This window comes from Netta rufina, assembly GCF_964035555.1.
Source record: "Netta rufina genome assembly, chromosome: 2".
Lineage (NCBI taxonomy): Eukaryota > Metazoa > Chordata > Aves > Anseriformes > Anatidae > Netta > Netta rufina.
Genome location: NC_140124.1, coordinates 129,388,663 through 129,407,616, shown reverse-complemented (window position 1 = coordinate 129,407,616; position 18,954 = coordinate 129,388,663). Strand labels below are relative to the sequence as shown.

Here is an 18,954-nt window from a genome sequence, read left to right as displayed (position 1 = left end):
GCTTTTGATCCAGTATTAGCAGTGGCCGAATTTATCCATGGTAGGAGTGCAAAAGCAAACTAAATAAAGCACAGCGTAAAAAAGAAAAAAAAAAGTCCATAAATAAAAGCAAAAAAGCACCACTATGCCATCAAGCAGGCTCCTCTCGAAGAAAAAGAAAACAAAGAGATGGCACTAGTCCAAGTCCTCTTCCTTCCCAACACCAACAGGACAGGTTTTACATAGCAAGATGAAAAAGAGCTTTTTGTAAGAAAGAGAAAAACAATTTATTCTCCCTTAGTGACTTTGTTTCTGGCTTAGTCTGAGGCAGTTAATTGCTTCACCACCAGCAGGAAGAAGTTTTAATGATTGTATAAACGTATTCAGATTTATCTTCTTGCTCCAGAAGTTGCTTATTTGCTGACCCACACTGTTCTGCTCGTGTTTGTGGGAGAAGGGTGTAAAATGTGTTTTGTTTTGTTTTCTTAAAAGGAAAATATATGTATTTTGGAGGACACATTTCTTATAATAAATTAGAAGTTAGACCTGGTTGTTAAACTAAAGGCAGAGATGATTTTGGGCTGTGTGGCAGCAGGAATGCAGAAGTGTGCTGCTTGGCCTTTTACTTTTCAGTTAAAGTTACGCTTATTATCATCACTCCTATTGTTCAGCTGTGATTAGACAGATGGCTTTACAGCTGCCATCGTTATTGTTATGTAAGTTGTCTTTGAATATTTCTATTTATGTACACACCACAGATACATTGCACTATCTGTTCCCATTCTCATGAATTTTGCTCTGTATGGGCAATGTTTAGTTTAGGTAAATAATAACAATACCTGCTAAACTATGTTATGGATGAACGGAGTTTCCTGTGGTTCTTTGATTCTGGCCCCAGCATGGCACTCTGCCTGAGCACATCTTCACGCATTTAGAAGGGGAGATAAAAATGTTCAGGTTAATTCTTCTTTAGAGCTTCAAAATCAGAAGGAATAGACATGGAAATAGTGATTGGTAACCTGACTTTGACTCATTGAAATTTCTTCATTGCATGTTAGCAACCACTTCCACTAAGAAAGTTGCGTAAAAGTTTCCATTAAGGTAGTCGTTCCCCACCAAATCATTTAATGTTCGGTCATTTTCTAGAATAAAACTTTAAAGCCTACTAGGCAATTTGGTCAGAAACGGAAGCGTGGTTTACCTTCCATATTTCTCTTGTGTGAGATTTCATTTGGGTAATGTTAAAATTACTATTTTTTTTTTCAAATTCCTAGCATTGACAAAAAAAAAAAAAAAAAAAGCTAAAAAGACCCTCGAGAGAGATTGTTTTTGCCATGTAACCAGAAATTGATGTTAAATCACTCTGTGTTAATAAAGGTACCTACAGTGTTCATGACACCACATCAGAATTCCTAAGATGTAAATGAAAAACGTGATCTTCATCTTGTCACTGTGGCTGGTGGTGTTTTGTTGGTTTTTAAGCTGATGACAGTATTCAGTCTTTTTTTTTTTATTATTGTAAAAGTAAGAAATTTATCTGTTAGAATTGCTAGATTATGTTTAATTTTAGGAAGAAACAGAATGGTAGTTGTACTGTCAGATTAAAAAAAAAAAATTGCAGGGAATTTATGTGCAATTTATTCCAATGTAGAAGATTTTTGTACAAGCTATAATCAGTACCTCAGGTCTTGAAGCACCTAGCATCCGTACTTTAAAACAGGAGCTGTTAGACTGCCAGATAGCTGTGAGAACACGCTACTATAATCAGCTCAGGTTTCAAAAAGCCCATCAGCTCAGATTTTTTAAAAAATTATATAATAATTGTTATCTTTATAGCAAATGCTGAAACTTACATATACTCACATGCCATTCCAAAGGCTCCAAACTCTTTCTCTTCAAGATACAGAAGAAGCACGTTATTAACTCTAAAGATATGCTTGGTCTGTTGTGTTTTTTTAATTGAACTTTACATGAGCATATTCATTTAATCTTGCATGTAGTTAAAATTATAGGTTAATAATACAATATTTAGAAGCTCTTCCTCATGTTTTCTTTAATAATACATTCTGTTATAAGAGAGGATGTGATTTTGAGGAAGCACAAATTATTTAGGTATTAACAGTCTTTATATGAAAGGTATAAAGTTGGTGTCATCTGGGGGTTAAGTTGGCTTTTAAAATATCTGTAAAATTCTGTAACTTCTGTGCAGTTTGTTACCACGTACTGTGCTTTAAACTGATGATTTGTATTCTCCAGTCTTCAAAATAGTGAAGATGGGGGTGGGTTACAGTCAGGTCTGCCGTGCTTTAAATCAATGACAACTCAGTCTAATGAAATCATATATGCACAAGAATCTCATTAAAATGAGATTATACACGTAGTCATTAAAAACATTAAACAGAGTTAGATGGAATTCTCATTCACTTGGCCAGGCAAGGGTTGTAGGAGCGTCATGTCATGCCAAAGAGCAGAGAGGTAAACTTTTGGCACAAGCTATTCCAGTGGCTTTCCACCGGAATTTGTTGGGTCCAGTGGGATTGCACTGTCAACAGAGCCAACTGCAGTATTACAAATTCAGAGTTAGACACTATAGACCTTCAGTGATTTAGCATACAGATAAAACAGTGTTTTGTAACTCTGTGTTTGTTTTGGGTTGCTTTTTTTTTCTATCTATCTTCCATGCAACTAAGAATATGTTGCTTTACTCATAAATTTCAGAACTCGATGAAGGTGATGTTCAAATGCCTGTGGAAAAACTGCGGAAAGGTACTGAGCACAGCTGCAGGGATCCAGAAACACATATGGACCGTTCACCTTGGGTAAGAGACCGGTGTCTTCAGAAGACAAAAGGATTTGGTATAGGAGGCAAGCAGTCACCCTTTGCCAGGGAGATGAACCAGATTATCCTTGTCTTTTCTAAGATTCCTAGCTTTCTGATGAAATTGTGGAGCAGTGTGTTAAGGTGAACAGGAACTTTTTCCAACAGTAAGGCACTTTCTTTTCTGAACTTTTGTGAACTTCACTAGAAGGTCAGGTGCAGCTGTAGATCGCTAATGTCCATGCAACTCGGCAATATTTGATAGAGAACTGTTTTTACTCTATACCGGTGCTCTGCACATCACACCCAGACTGAAGCCACGTGAAAGATGACAGGTTTCAAGCTCTTGCATGAATACTTCCCAGTTTTGTTTCATATCACATTGGGTGCCTGCACTGATTCAGATTCAAACCAACTCAAAAAAAAAAAAAAATGAAAACTAAACCAAGCTGAAAACTTAATTCGTGTTTATGTGGACTAGAAGCAAAAGCTCTTGTATGACACAAAGTTTTTTCAGAACTTTAGTTTCCAAGTAAAATCTCCTGTGCAATTCTCTGAGTGACCTAGCTGATGAATACATAATTACAGGGGGTCCTCATGCTGCCTCGTGGTGTCATTGAGAAAGCAACCAGGGCAATGAAAAAGGGAAAAGGGCTCCAGGTGTTGGCTTACATGTCTATGTTCTTTGAATCTTTTTTCTCATTCCCCTTCTTATGGTCTTCACCTGTGAGATACATGGAAATATATCTGGTGTGTAAGTCTGTTAAACAGTGCTTAAAAATTAAAGTGACCATGAGGGTGTAGTCTGGTATGGAGCTCTGGAGAGACTGGCAGGCTTGCAAAAGTGGCAGCAATTGCTGTTGGGCTGAGGTTCTGAAGAGTGAGGTTAGCAGAAAAAATCTCCTTATAAATGCCGTTATACATTTTTCTCTTTGTCCTGTATATTGCTGGGACGTGCTTTTCATGGCCTGGGGCAGGCAAAAGTAAACAGCAGAACTTCCCTAGAATTTGGAGCTTGCAGCTTTCTGGGGGAGAAAGGCTTTTGGTGGTTAACTTAACGGGGTCCAGCAGATAGTACTTTTGATGGACCCTTTCAACTGTGTTGAATCCCTGCCCTCTCAGTGTGTTCTGTTCACTAAGATAGTAAAGGACCATGAGGTTGGGCAAGCAGGCTGAGAAATAAGCTAGGGGCTGCTCTTGGGTACATGCCTGGAAAAAGAGAAGTCCAGCATTCAGCCCTGATAGGTCATGCACAGGAGGACCTATAGGGCTCCCAGGCTTCCCATGAGGAAGATCGGGCAAAAATACACATGTATGAGCTCTGAGTTACATTTGTGTAGCGTTTGGCACGGGAATGTGCTAAAATAGTGGTTTGGGATTTCCAGATAATGTGTAGCCTGTTGGAAACTGCTGCTTTTGACTGGGCTGCTTCACTGCCAGCACTTGTGCTCTAAGACACAACAGAGGGTGCCAGGGAATGCAGGGACATTTAAGCCTTTTGTATCTTCCCCTTCAGCAAGTCTGCATCTGGAGGGTAGGACCAGGATGTCCAGCACTGGCAAGCCAGCCCTTACATGTCCTTCCTCTGCCTGTGTCTGAGGCACTGTTACCTAGCAGCTTTTTCTGTTACGCCAAGGAAAGTTACACTGAACCATGGCTATAACTGTATTTGATTTAAATAACACATGATAAGATAACAAATTATTTGCTGTTATGTTAGTAAAATATATCTTGCCCGTGCCTGTTATCTCGACGTGTCCTTCTGTGGTTTCTCTGCCATTTATGAAGTTAAAGGGCTTTGCAATTCTTGTTAACTTCAGTGGTTAGCAGTGGGAAGCAAATACTGATATTTAAGTGGAAGCGTAGAAGTTAAACATCAAGTCCAAGGTCAAAGAATTAGTTCAGAATAACATAGAGGGAAAACAAGTTTTAATTCCTGCTTCTTTTCCCTTCAGACTAGATGATTTTCTTTTCCTCTCCCCTTCCCTGCGGTCAGAATACTGATCAAGTAGGCAGAGGTGAAACTGGGAATATTAATTTGTCAACAGTACGAATATATGTGCTCATGCGTGTAGGACTTAAAACTCACCTTAGTATTCTTGCTTTCATTTAATCAATTATTCTTTGTCTCGATACAGACGTGTAGGAGAGTCTGACTACAGTGATGGAGAGGAGGATTTTTACTATACAGAAATCAGGCTCAACACGGACTCAGTAGCTGATGGCTTAAGCAGCCTTTCCCCAGTCTCTCCATCCTTAGCATCTCCTCCTTCGTTTCCCACCCAAGATGCAATCCGTCCTGAAACTTCCTGTGCCAAAACTGAGACTAAATTGATGACACCTCTGAGCCGCTCAGCTCCTACCAACCTCTACCTCGTACACACGGACCATGCTTACCAGGTAATGCGAGTGAGAGGGAGTTCCACTGCTTATACTGATTCCATTAATGTAGAAACAAATGCCTGATCACTATGTTTGGCTTCTGAAAAGCCAAGCCTAGTTTCAGAGGGTTCAAGTTTTATGGGGCAGCCAGCAAGATTTGTCTCATTTAAATCTAATGTCTTCATCTGAGCTAGTTGTTTGTTTATGCTCCCACCACAGGCAGTGGACTTTGGGGTATTATCTATCCAGCCACGCGTAGGTGCATCCTTCAGGTAGAGGAGAGCTGCTTGGTGTGTTCCAGTGACTACCCACAGACTGTACTCACTTTCTTCACTGACTGTAAGGAAAGGCCAAGGTGGCATGTTCTAACGTGGCCTCCTGTGTTGTAAATGATCCCATTCAGTCAGCTGAATCCCTCCCAAAGTGTTACCCATACAAACAGAGCTGAAACTGTGTCTGGAGGCAAGTACCCAGCAGATGCCAGGAACAGTTCGTTTCCTGTATTTGTACCGTGCGAGATGTCAGTTTGCATATGGGAAGTAGAGCAGCAAAAATGGAAAGGCGTATATGGGATCCTCCTACTCTTAAAGGTAATTCTTTGCAAATGGCAAAAATCCAATGAGATCCAAAGTGCTGTTCCAAAAACTTCCAATTAAGTTTAGACAGAAAGCATTAATTGTAAAAGTGCGCTAAAATTTGGCATTTTTCTTTTTGTCTGGATACCATATGGGAAAAGAAGAATTAATGCTTTGAAGTGGTGTGGTCCATGACCTGCATATGCACTGGAGAACTGAACTCTGTTAAATTTATCAGATGAAATAACTTTTGTATGCAGCACGGTGCGGATGAAGCCCTTTTGTTGTTTGTCTGGAACAGACCCATTAAAGGGGCAGAGGGAACCACCCAGAGACCACAGGCTTGTTTTGGACTCCCAAGCACTGTGGAAAACTTGGGTGGAAGTTTGGCATCTCAGGGGGGTAGTTGCATCAGGTAGTGCAGCTAAGATCCAAGAAAAAAAAAAAAGTAGCTTTTTTCAAGAAAGAAGCAGCAGCAGTACAGTAAAACAAATCCCTCTGGATTTGAGGAGAGATTGATCTTAAATCATATAGGCAGTATTTGTTTGGCTAGAGATAAATTTTAGTGTAGGAGTGAAGCTGGGAAGTAAGGGAGAACAACAATGAGTTATTTTGAGGGGACTGTAGGATGTTATTAGTGGAGCTGTATGAAAAGGCAGTATTTGGACTTGATCTCATTTTCATTAAATCATTTTGATACTAGGTAAGTACTATAATAACAAACTCAGGAGATGTCAGCAGTACTGAGATTTGTGTATCATGCTTACATGACTGGATGATCTTAAAAATGATACGCTTTTGGATGCAATATAGTGGCAGAGTATGCAAAGTTCTGCACCTTAGGAACTAATGAGATGTTTCTGCTCTAAGCTGAGGTAGCTAGAAAATCACAAAAGGAGGAAATCTCTGTTTATCAAGCACAGAATGACTGTGAGTCAACAACAGTGGAGATGTGAAGGGAAAAAAAAAAACAAAACACAACAGTTATAAGTTGTCTCAGGTGAGAAATATAAATTTCTTACGGATATTTTTATGCCATTGTACAAGACCGTTATATAACTTAGCTGAAAACCTGAGTATGGTTCTGGTCACCCACATTCAAGGATGGTGGTCTCAACTGGAACAGGTAGAAATAGGTGATCAGAATGAAGAGATACCATCCAGCACAGGGACTGAGAACTCTGACAAAACAAGATCTGGTAGGGGATGGGATTGCTGCCGTGAAGAGCATTAGCACAAGAGTAGCTTATTATAAATTGGCCATAAATATACTTTGATTGGAAATCAGGTGGAAATTTCCAAGCAAAGTGAAATCATGGGTATAGAAACTCTTCAACCCATTTTAATATTATGGTTGCTTACCTGATGGAAAAGATTGTCTAAAATGTTAGCCTGAAAATAGGGACTGTGCTTGAAGTGCAAAGATGCATTTGTAGGAACCAAAGAACATGGTGATTGATTGTCTAAATCTCATCATGTCTGAGGTAAATATTTAGGCACTGTGAAAAAAGAATTGAGCATCATAGTATTTTAAGAAACTGCAAATTAAAGCAATTTGAAACTTTTCATACCTCACGTTTCATTATGAAACAACTGCCTGTACCTGTTAAATTTAGCTACAGAGTAGCTACACGTGGGTTCTTTCAGCATTTAGGACTCCACTTGCAGGTTTTACTGGCATCCCTCGGGGAGCAGCCATGCTGGCACTGACATCCCAGGAGATGCTGAGCACAGGCACTGCCTCACTTTCCAACCCATTGCCTTCAGCTCCTTCTGGCAAGAGTGCTGCCATGATTCAAAGCCAGTGTGGGTTCATGAAGGCAAAGTCATGCCTTGCTAACTTAATATACGTTTGTGGCAAGATTACCCAATAGTGGACAAAGGGAAGAGTGTGGATCTGTTTTTGTTGTTGTTCTGTTTGTTTTGTTTTCTGATTCTAACAAAATTTTGATGTTGTCTCTTACAGTGTCCTTCTGGATAAAATATCCAGTGTATAGCTGGATGTATACACAGTATTGTGGGTGAACAATTGGCTGAAGGGTCGGGTTCAAAGAGTTGTGGTAACTGGGGTTACATCAGTTACAGTAACCTGTATACAGGAGTTGAGTGCACACTAAGTGAGTGTGTGGATGGTGCTAAATTAGGAGGAGCCATTGATTCCCTTCAGGGTAGAGAGGCCTTTCAGAGAGATTTTGATAACTTAGAGTGCTATGCAGTCACCAGTTGCATGAAATTTAACAAGAGCAAGTGTCAGATTCTGCACTTTGGATGGAGTAATCCTGGATGTACATATAGTTTGGGGGACAAGTGGCTAGAGTCCAACCCTGCAGAGGGTTTTGGTTGATGATAAGCCTAGTATGAGTCCACAGTGTGCCCTTGTAGCCGAAAGGGCCAACTGTACCCTAGGGTGCCTCAGGCCCAGCACTGCCAGCAGGTCGAGGGAAGGGATTGTCCTGCACTTCTCTGCACTGGTGCAGCCTCCCCTCGAGCACTGTGTGCAATTTTGGGTGCCACAGTATGAGAAGGACGTAAAACTATTACAGGGTGTCCAAAGGAGGCCTACAAAGATGGTGGGGGGCCTACAGGAGAAGACACATGAGGAGTGGCTGTGGTCCCTTGGTTTGCTCAGCCCCGAGCAGAGCAGGCTGAGGGGAGGCCTCATGGCGGCCTGCAGCTCCCTCACGAGGGGAGCGGAGGGACAGGCGCTGAGCTCTGCTCTCTGGGGACAGCGACAGGACCCGAGGGGACGGCATGGAGCTGGGACAGGGGAGGGTCAGGCTGGGGGTTAGGGAAAGGTTCTGCACCCAGAGGGTGGTCGGGCACTGGGACAGGCTCCCCAGGGAGGTGGTCACAGCACCAAGCCTGCCGGAGTTCAAGAAGTGCTTTGACAATGCTCTCAGACATGTGGTTTGGTTTTTGGGTGGTTCTTTGTGGAGCCAGGAGTTGGGCTCTGACCCTTGTGGGTTCCCTCCAACTCAGGACATGCTATGATTCTATTTTCACCCACTCCTGTTTAAATAGGGCTGTGATAAAGCACTGCAGGTACCACCTGAGTCACCACGTTTTTCCCAATGCCTTTCAGTGAGGCTTTTATGTTACTGAGCTCAGCAGACATGTACTTCCTCAAGAAAGTGGTGTGTCTGTATTGATTCCCTTGGAGCTGTCTGCAGCCTCAGCAGCATGCAGAGCATAGCTGCAGTAGATGGAGTCATTCAGTTGTCTTGGTTTCTTTTGCTTGGAGAGGCTCCAGGGGATTGCTTCAGCACTTGTTTGCTCTGAAGATTATCTTTAATGGGGACAATCAGATTGTAGTTTGTCATCGCTCCTCCTCAGCGTTGTGGCTCAGGGAAGCAGTGAGGCAACTCCAGCAGCCTCAAACATAAACACTGCTTACATAAATGCTTTGTGCTCTTGCAAGGCACAAGCAACTGAAAGACAGAAAGAAAGCTCATTTTTAAGAGCAGGTTCTTCATAAATTTAAACCAAAGGGCTTTTTTTTTGTGATGAAAGCTTGAATCTCAAGAGTCAAAGGAAGTCTATGTTGGTGGGGGCTGCTCACACTCCTGCTAAGCAGGGTAAGTGCAAAGTTACAAATTTCCTGACTCTGTCAAACAAACAGGGATTCAAAAGGAGGGGGGGAAAGGAGTTGCAGAGGACACAGAGGCCAGTGAGAAAAGCTGGGGGAGGGCATAAGATGAAAGATACTGAACAGTCTAAGCTGTAATTACTGGGGACTGCAACCCAGGGTATTACTGGGTGTTTCAACCCGGATAGAAAGAAAGAAAGAGTTCCCAGGGCTGTAAGAGTCCTTCAGATATTCACTTTAGCTTTAGCTGTTACTGAATCCCAAGGATGATGTTCAGCTCCTCATTTTTAATAAGAAAGGCTGTTTTAATTATGTTGATTCTTAGGAACATTCATCTGATGAACGGAAAATGGCCAACCCTTACCATTAACCCTGTTGTCCAAAAACACTCTCCAGGCAATCTTCAGTTGTTTAAACCAGCTGCTACCAGTTTAAATACTACCTTTAAATACTACCTTGTTTATCACTGTGGGAAGGTTAATCTTTTCTAATACTCTTTTTTTTTTTTTTTTTTTTTCTGCTGGCTGGCATTATTAAGTAATTTTTTTTTTTACTATGGCGCTTGATTTCATTATTTTTTTTTATCAGATCTAGCTTTTAAAGGTTTTATGTGGATTCTTGCAAGAGCTATCATCTCTCTCTAAATAAGGTTTTAAGAACAGTGGTATATAAACATGTTCTTTCCCTCCTGGCTTATCTGTGATTATCCCTCTCAGTAACAGAGTAAAATGCTTGTCACTGTCAGCACGATGAAATTTTTTTCCCCACTTGCAGATTTACAGTTTTGAGGAGTGAAAGATCCCTTGAAATGCTTTGGAAGAGGAATGGTTCTTTTACTGGAATAATATTTTCTTTTCAAACAGGCCACTCCTCCGGTGAACATTCCAGGGTCAACAAAATTCACTCCTAACGGCAGTAGCTTTAGCATCTCTTGGCAGTCGCCTCCAGTTACCTTCACCGGCATTCCAGTAAGTGAATAATAATAATAATAATAATAATAATAATAAAACGTTTTTAGAACTTTTTGTGTTTCACAGCGTCTCATAACATAAGGGTCTCTGACCTCATAAGGGTCTCTGACCCTTTCTTCAAAAAAAAAATAGTGTGCAAGGCCTAATTTCTGAACAGTACTGTGGAAATGTTCTTGCTTAAACATAAACTTCCAGTAGTCCTAAACACAAAGCAATATAGGTGTGAATACTGTAGGGGGAGTTAAAAACCTGTATGAAAGCTTCAACAGGATTAGGTTTCTGGGGCCTTGCATGGTGAATAACAACAACAGATGTAAATCACTACCTTTAAGTAATGGAAATTCTTCTGTAGTACAAATAGAAATAAATATGCATATAACATATTCTAATTTTTATCGGAAAGCATTTTTCAGTGTAAATTATTACTCTCTAATCATAAACCCGCTTCATATCACAGCATTTCATTTAATACTGTACTTTATGATTTTTTACATTGTATTGCATAAGGCACATTGCTCATTTAAGAGCCATATAGGTTTTTTTTCTTCCTGACAGCGAATATTAGGCATGGTGATAACAGATACTATTTCCCTCCCTTTTTTTCACCAAGCGCATCTCCAAAGCTTCTTACTGTCAACCTTTGGCAAATCTTGGAGATTTTCTGCAGAGGCTGTGGTATCCTGCAGGGCCGATAAAAAATGAAAGTGGCTGAATCAATTACATTGCACTCTGCCAATGAATATTTATTAAATTCCATCAAGGAACAACTAACAGTGAAAGACATCATGCTGGCAGCAATTTGAACACAAGCGCCTTGACAGAGCGTGCTATCCATAAAGTTCCTCAAGTATTTGATTTCCCAACAATGGGGTTGATACAGAGCAATTACAAATCTGGCTCCTTCTGTGGAGTAGCAGAAATTGGTGCCAGTAGTGTTGGGAATCTAAAAGTGCAATTAGCCACATTGTAAATCAGACACTGAAGAGGACAGGATTAGACTTGTATGTGTCGAGTTTACCGGCTCAAGCAACGACGTCGATCTGTGGCTGGAGAGTTGAGAGGGCTCAAAAGAATTCAAGAAATGCCAAATCACTTTCTGGGAATTGTGTGAAGATGCCATTGATTTAAGTACAATTCAAGAACAATCCCAATACAGAAACCTGGGGAAGCAGTGATGGTAGCAGTATTAGAAACCACTCAGGGAACCGCACGAACTGTTTTTATATCTGTATCTAATAACATTTATAAGGCTGTTTAGCAAAAAAAAAAAAAAAAAAAAAAAAAAAAAAGGGAGGGGGGGAGAACTGAAGTTCACACATCTGAATATTCTGTCAGCAGTGAGGTCATTGAAGAATTAAAGGCTTGCCTGCAGTGGGAAATCGTGTGGTGAGTGAGGGTGTAAATGCAAAGTGATACTAAAAAGCTGAATATTAAATGAAAACTGCATTTCTTTTGTTTCAAAGTAAATTAGATATTGCCTTATAAAAGCAGGGGCCTATCTGATCCCACCCTTGCAATGAGTATAACCCCTTTAGGAAAGCTGTAAGGGTTTAGTGGACTTTCTCTGCCTTACATGAGGCTTATTTGAGATCAGCCTGTGTGACAGAGGCAGCATAACATAAACTCATGCTCTGAGCACCAAGCATGCAGTTCTGTATGTACCTGGTCCCTGAGGTTAGGTGCATGTCTGCAGCAAGCAGGGGAACTTCAGAGAGTAAGTCCAAGCCACTGCTTTCTCTCTGACCCCTAGTAGTTATTTAAGCCTTTTTCTAAAATGGCTCAGGGATACCTTTTGGCCTATGACAAACTACTGAGTAGCAACAAAATAGATACAGATTTACAAAAGCACACAGGTCTAAAAATGTCCTCACCTTATCAGGGAGATTGGGATGGGGCAATTCCATCCTGGGCCCCTGAGAGCGCTGTTGAGCCCTCAGTTGGCACAGGCTCCTTCGTAGGCCTTATGTCAGCAGTTCAGTCCCAGAGAGAGGTGAAATTTCATAATATTTTTTTGGGAGGTGTTTTTTGAAACCTACCTTTGGTGTCTTCTCATTCATTTCTGTGGACACCGAGTTCACATGACACTGAACGCTCCCTGTGTGCTCTCCCAGGAACATGGGTGCAGTATAAACTGCTTTAAGCCCTGGCTTTTGGGTGGTCTTCAGCAGGAGCACCAAAAAGCTTTGGGAATGTGAGTGTGCTTATCAGCAATTTCCTAAGCACCTCCAAACAACCTGTACATACAACTGGACCAGTTGGGATTCATTATGCAGCTGCTTTTGGCTTGGGGGTATTCACAGCATCTAACCTTAGACATTAATCTAGAAGATTTTGGTAATCTGGTGTTTACAGCTATTCTCTGTAACTACAGCTTCCCCTAGGAGCTGTAACTGGAAGCTCCAACTCTTCCCTCCTAACAAATAGCATTTCCCATTAATGCTCTGTGCAGACAGCACTTCAGATGTGAAAAGCCTCCAGGGATTGAGGTCTCAGGCCCTGCTCTTAGCTGGCACTCAGTGCAGTGTACAAGCGAGTACAGCTAACAGGTATTGCTTGTGCCTGCTGCAAAGCATGTCGAAATACACTAAAGCCCAACTTTGGTGCAGTTTAGCCTCCTTGCTGTACTCATCCATGGTAACCACAGTGTTGAGACCCTCCTTGGAGAGCTGGGGGAGGCTCTGCACGTTGTAATTGCTACTCGAATCTGTTCTGTGTTTGGAAGCAATTGGGCAGTGTGCTTATATCACAGGAGGCCTTCAGAATGCTCCTCTCTTTGATGATAGCCAAGAAATACGCTGAGTACCAGCTAGCAGTGATACTTAAACACCAGCGCCAGAGAACAGAGTTACTGCTTTGCCAATATGAAAACAAGGAAATATTTTCAATGTTCCAATCACTCCTTGATTAAACAAGAGAAGTGATTAATAATGGAAAGAAAGTTAATGACAATCTGCATGATTTTACATAAAAGCATGGTTTGCCAAAGAAACCTCACACCGGTCTTGACGGAGATGACAATTTTCTGGTTAAAGGCAACTGCAGAAGTCTAACGTGTAGATATTGAAAGGCAGCAGGTATCTCAACCGAAAATATTTAGTGCCAACACAGCACATGCTAGGTGAATTAAGATCCGGCTGTCAGATGTCAAGCAGCCGTAGTCCACTGGGAATCCACTGAGCCAGCATCACCTCCACGCTGGGGCTGGTGCTTTGGGGCATTTCTGGAAGTGAAAATATAAAGTTACTGCTGATGGAGAAAGGCTGACAAAAAGGCAAAATAATCGTGAATACTCCATACGTAATCATGTATGCTCCATTTGTGAAGTGGGACCCTTAAGACCAGGTGTGTTCGAGTTGTGCAAAATATAAGTTTGTATTTATGAAAAGAGGAATTTGGATAACCCCTAGCATCAGGGGAGGCAACATGTCGTAGCCAACAGGCTGCACTCAGGAGCGAGGACTGACAGGACAGAAGTGGGTGGTCTCTGGCTGTATAAAACTTGAGTTATGGTAAGCAGGTGGAGAGAGGAAATTCTCATTTTTTTGAGATATGAAATACTGTATTGGTAATGGCCTAAACCTGTGCAGGGCGTGAGCTGCACATGCACTTAAATGGGAAATTTCTGTAGGTGCCAGCCAAAAGTGAAATTTGAAAGAGTGGCTGCTCTAATAGCTTTTTGCTGCTGTGCAATAGCTGTAAAATAGAGTAATGCTCAAAGCACATTCAATAACTACCCTCAAATCAGGTCACTTCTTCCAGACAGATATTACGAGACTTGAGAAGGGCAGGAGTGAAAAGCCAGCCATGGTTGCACAAGGAGCTGTGATGATATCTGCTATTACTGCATGCAGTAGCCAGCGACTGATGAAGCTTGCTGCATTCTGTACATATCAAAATGGAATTGCTCAAAAGTATCATTTTTTTCTTGTGTTTTAGAAGTAAGTGGTTGGGGCATTCACCCAGGAGCTAAATAAGCCCCTAGCTGTAAATAATCAAGGCATTATGTAAGGCCAAGCTTTATGGCACGTGGCTACTTGAATTATGGCCCCAACACCCAGGCTCCTGCAGCACGTTTATTTGCCAAGTCTCAGGAGACCAAACTATGCCATGCACTCAGGAGCATTCAGAGAAGAGGAAACCTGCTGGGAAGGTTTACAGTGCAGAACAAAGGAAATAATTTGGTACGGCTTGCTAGCAGCCTGGATCAGAAGGGCTGACTTGGGGGGCTGCATTGTAACTGCCCTGCAGCAAACCCCCTTTGCCGAGGCTGAATCCACAAACAGTGCAAGGTCACAGACTGGAGCAGCATGCAAACTCCCTTCGTTTCATACGAGGTTGCTGGTATTCATCTTAGCGCAGCCTGGAGTTTGTTTTTCCAGGTATTTACTTTGCTTACATTGGAGAAAGTTTTAGTAGGAGCCGTTCAGAGTTCTTAAAAAAAAAAATTGAATGCATGCATTTTCTGTGTCTCCCAAAACCTGAAGTGATGCCGATCTGTATTCCAGTTTACTCTGCTTGCAGGGCTAGAAGTACAGAAGAATGAAATGCAGCTAATATGTACCTGATGCAAAAATGGACGTATTTATACAGAGACCTCCAGCTTATTTGTGTTTGTGTGTTACACACTAACCTTTCCCGGGTATCTTTGCCACCACCTATCATTAATTACGTTTTCTGGGAACAGTTCTGTTTACCTGTGACAAACAGCAGCGGTTTGATTGCCAAAGACTTAAAGGTGTGTTTGTATTGCATTCGTGCCTGTATGCGGTTCATAAGCAGCCTTTTTTGTCTGTATTGACAGGTCTCACCAACTCATAATCGTCCTGCAGGGAGTGGAGAGCAGAAACAGGCCCACACAGTTCTTTCATCACCGCCTAGAGTAGCATTTGGCTTGAGGTACGGGACCGTTAGCTCCTGCTGACAGACCAGCAGCTTCACAACTTGCAGGTTATTTAGTAAATAAGATGTCAGGGGCCAAAGCAACAGAAAAACTACAGCACCGACTGTGATTGCAGTTGTCAGGCAGCTTCTCACTAAAATACTTCAGGATAACCCTTCCAGACCTATTATGCTTTTCATTAGCATCAAAAGTAAAGTTCTGGGGAAAAAATGAGTTGATGAGAAATGAGAAGTGCAGACTGCAAAGCACAACTGCAGGCCTTGTGCCAGATGAATCTGGAGTTCAGATGCAGATCTAAATTCTCCTGTAAATCAGTGTTATGCAGGCCCACTGTTCCAGCTGAAGCATCCTGAACTTCATTACGTGGCTTTGCTTTTTTTTCCTGAAAGGCTGGGCTCTACTGTGTGCTCATCACCATTCATTCATTGCAGTATTTGACTCCAGTTAAAAACTGATATAAAAATATATCTTACAATAAATTAGATAAAGCAAAGCTTTATGCCTTGCCTTCCTAGATGTGAGCTACATTCACTTCCATTAAAGATGATGTTTGACTGGAGTCTGCCTTTTTTTTTTTTTTTTAAAGGCATTCAGAAAGTTATGTTAAAAACTTCAACTGTGATGCTATATTTCTTACAGTAAAGAAATGCTTAATCTCTCAGTCCTAGAAGGTGACTACCCTAAAAAGAAACCAAAGACCAAAAGGAAGATTTTAAGCTTTTCATTTTCTTATGATTCTTAGATCATTGCATGTGCTTTGAACCAAACTTGGGATCTTCCCAGTTCATGGATTGTGACCAATAGTAAATGTTCAGTAATCAAAAAATGCATATGTATGCAAGAGAATAATCACCAGGCAATTCCCATGTATGCTATGCAGTATTTAATACAGGTATTAAACAATTTTAATCTATAAGCTGAGTTGATTTAAGGATGCCAGGGCAGATGGCACTGCCATAATGAGCACTGGGTCTCTCCTTGTAGCATCGCTCCTCAGGTTTGCTACAAGTTGAACAGAAAAGTTCCATTTTAACAATTACTTTGATCATTTTCTGAACTTCTCATGTGAACTCTAAGTACGTTGTAGGATGGAAGACCTGACAGTCATTAGAGCTTTAGAGGCAGGTACCACCTGCCTGCCTGGCTTTGGAGAGGAAGGAGCAGGAGCACACGTGAACGCCTTGCTGCTGAGGGCAAGGGTTGACACTTGGTTTTAATCACCGTGGTGTTCTTTGATCTATCAGCCTCAGCAAACCATGCAGCAAGGACTTAGAAACTTCAGAGATGGCTTTTCCTCTCCTTTGCAGAGCTGCTGCGTGCTCGTAGTCAAGGTCTGCTGCTCGGAGCTATGCAAAGTATTTGTACCAAAGAGCGCCCGTGTCTGATGTGACCTGGGCTGTGCTGCAGAATAGCTGTGGTTATCCCTTACACCTCGGCACTTCGTGTGGCTGAAGTAACACGTTTCTAGATCAGGCTTAGCCTGATGACTGGGACCAGCCTTGGCATAGAGGAGCAGGCTCAGCAGCTGCTGGAGACTGCAGCCGTGGATCTGCCAGCTTCACCAGTTCCCAGTCACCTCGCAAATACCCCGAAATCTTTTTGAAACACTGGGGTTTCTCGCCCTTCTGTGCTCCATTTAGGTCATTTGTCCTGATCTGGGGGTGCTAAAGCTAAAAAACATCATGTTAACAAGCTTTCCTTTCTCTCCAACAGGAAGCCTAGAGGGGAGGGGAAAAAGTGTCGGAAGGTCTATGGGATGGAGAACAGAGATATGTGGTGTACTGCCTGCCGGTGGAAGAAGGCCTGCCAAAGGTTCATCGACTAACGAGTGAAATCATGCGGCGGATTTGGGGATGGGGGAGGACAACAGCAGGACCAGATCGCTACAGCTGCACTGTATCACTTCCCGGTTTCCCTCCAGTGATGTGGTTGTTTGTTTTTTGGGGGGTTTTTGTTTTGTTTCGTTTTGATTTTTATTTTTTTTTTTTAAAAAGAGAGCTTTGTATTTCAAAGTGAAGCACTTGTAGCCAAGGAGAAGCACTAATCAAAACCTGTGTGGAGCAATAGAGCAAAAAATAAATAAAAAGCAAAAACAAGAACATATAACAAAAATCTGTCTTACTAAGTATCGAAACCAGAGCAGCTATTAGTGTTTTTCTGTTAAAAAAAAAAGAAAAGGAAAAGATAATTTTTTGCTAACTCTTTGAGCTACTTGCTCCTTCCGATCATTTTTAACCATTTCAGTCTCTTTGCTGTGAACATCTGTATTTGCTAAACTGAACAATTTTTCTGTTCCTGAAATGAAGATCTCTTTTTGAAAGCTTTCTAATAAACACTTCAGAGTCCTATAAGCTACCGTTTACTCAGCAAAAGCTGTACTAAGACTGGAGACTGCTAAATAATTCTCCTGATACAAATAATCATGATGATGATATATTTTTGAAAGGGGCTATGGGGAGGAGTTGGGATTTTTGTTTGTTTGTTTATAGGAGAAAAACAAAAGCCTGAATTTTCAAGAAGGGCAAGCAGTGCTCCTGGAAGATTTTTAAACCAGGCACAGACCAGCAGAGTGGAACAAAGTAATTCAAGTACCAAATTGGATTTTTGATCTCTGGAGGAAGAAAAGCAGCAATGGAAAGTCACCAGCAGATACTGTCACCACACAAGTGGAGGGAAGAAATTCAGCGATGCTCGATGGAAACTCGTGAGAATAATGGGGTCCAGTAGCTTTTCTTACCACTCTCCCTCTTCCTGGGGAGGACTGACAGTTGGACCAGCACGTCTGCTGCTGCGCAAGGCCTGTAGCGAACTGGTAAATGCAGCCACTAGGATTATATCAAATACCTATTCAGGGACATGATCCAGCCCAGCAGTTCTGCTCTTGCTTCCTTTTCTCGTATTTGAGAGATTGTTGTTAAGATAACAGTTTGCTCAACGTGATTTTTTTTACCTATTAAAGTTGCTAAAATTTATTTTGCGCAAAAAAAAAAAAATGGCAAAGGAAAGAATTTACCCCCTATCCACAACGTCATCTCCGAAAAAGACGTACAACAGCAAAGGAGCAACATATTTATGGTAAAAGTCCATTTCTTAACTCATTTCAATATACACATTAACAAGGTTCTGTACTCACAGTACTTGGATAGAGATTCTCTGTCCATTAGGAAGTATGCACCTGAACGTGGAAAGCTGTGTTGTCTCAACTTGATGGAATTGATTGACAATTATTTTAATACAAAAATAAAGTAAGGATTTACTAGGATATGAACGTATACTGTTAAGTAATGCTTGCCTGTTAAACAAAACAAGACACCTTAAAAAAAAAAAGCAAAACTTTGCCTCTTAATAGAGATATAGAGGCTGAAAATTTCTGGATTTCTTTTCATACCATTTGAATTGAGACCAGATTTTTTTTTAATTTCTTTAAATTGTCTAATCTGCCTTGTCCTCCCTGGGATAAGGACTCTGGGTATCTAAACAGCTTTCTAAAATCTGGTCCAAAGTTCATTTGGTACTTTATTGAGCATGCATTGCTGCTTTTGCCTGTGTTAAAGCACAAAATAACGACGCAGCTGTTGAGGATATGTGCTATGAATTCAGCAAAGTGATGCTGAGAAGTAAATATATAATAGGAGCTACTGATGGTTATCATCTGATTTTTTTTAAGCAAGTTAATTGGGCAATCAGCTGCCTAATTTGAACGTGCTATTTCTGCAGTTGTTTACAAATTGTGTAATTTACAT

At 41.3% G+C, this 18,954-nt stretch overlaps 1 protein-coding gene across 2 annotated transcripts in view; it reads left to right on the top strand.

Annotated features, from left to right (window-relative positions):
- ZNF704 (zinc finger protein 704) overlaps positions 1-17,612 on the top strand; it is an 80,494-nt gene extending 62,882 nt beyond the window's left edge. For both annotated transcript variants that reach the window (XM_084306686.1, XM_084306685.1), the window contains exons 5-9: positions 2,698-2,798; positions 4,936-5,197; positions 10,204-10,308; positions 15,113-15,207; positions 16,925-17,612. In XM_084306686.1, coding sequence (XP_084162812.1) covers positions 2,698-2,798; positions 4,936-5,197; positions 10,204-10,308; positions 15,113-15,207; positions 16,925-17,036 — 675 coding nt within the window. In that variant the 3' untranslated portion in view covers positions 17,037-17,612. The remainder of the gene's footprint in view (positions 1-2,697; positions 2,799-4,935; positions 5,198-10,203; positions 10,309-15,112; positions 15,208-16,924) is intronic.
- Positions 17,613-18,954: the final 1,342 nt, after the last annotated feature.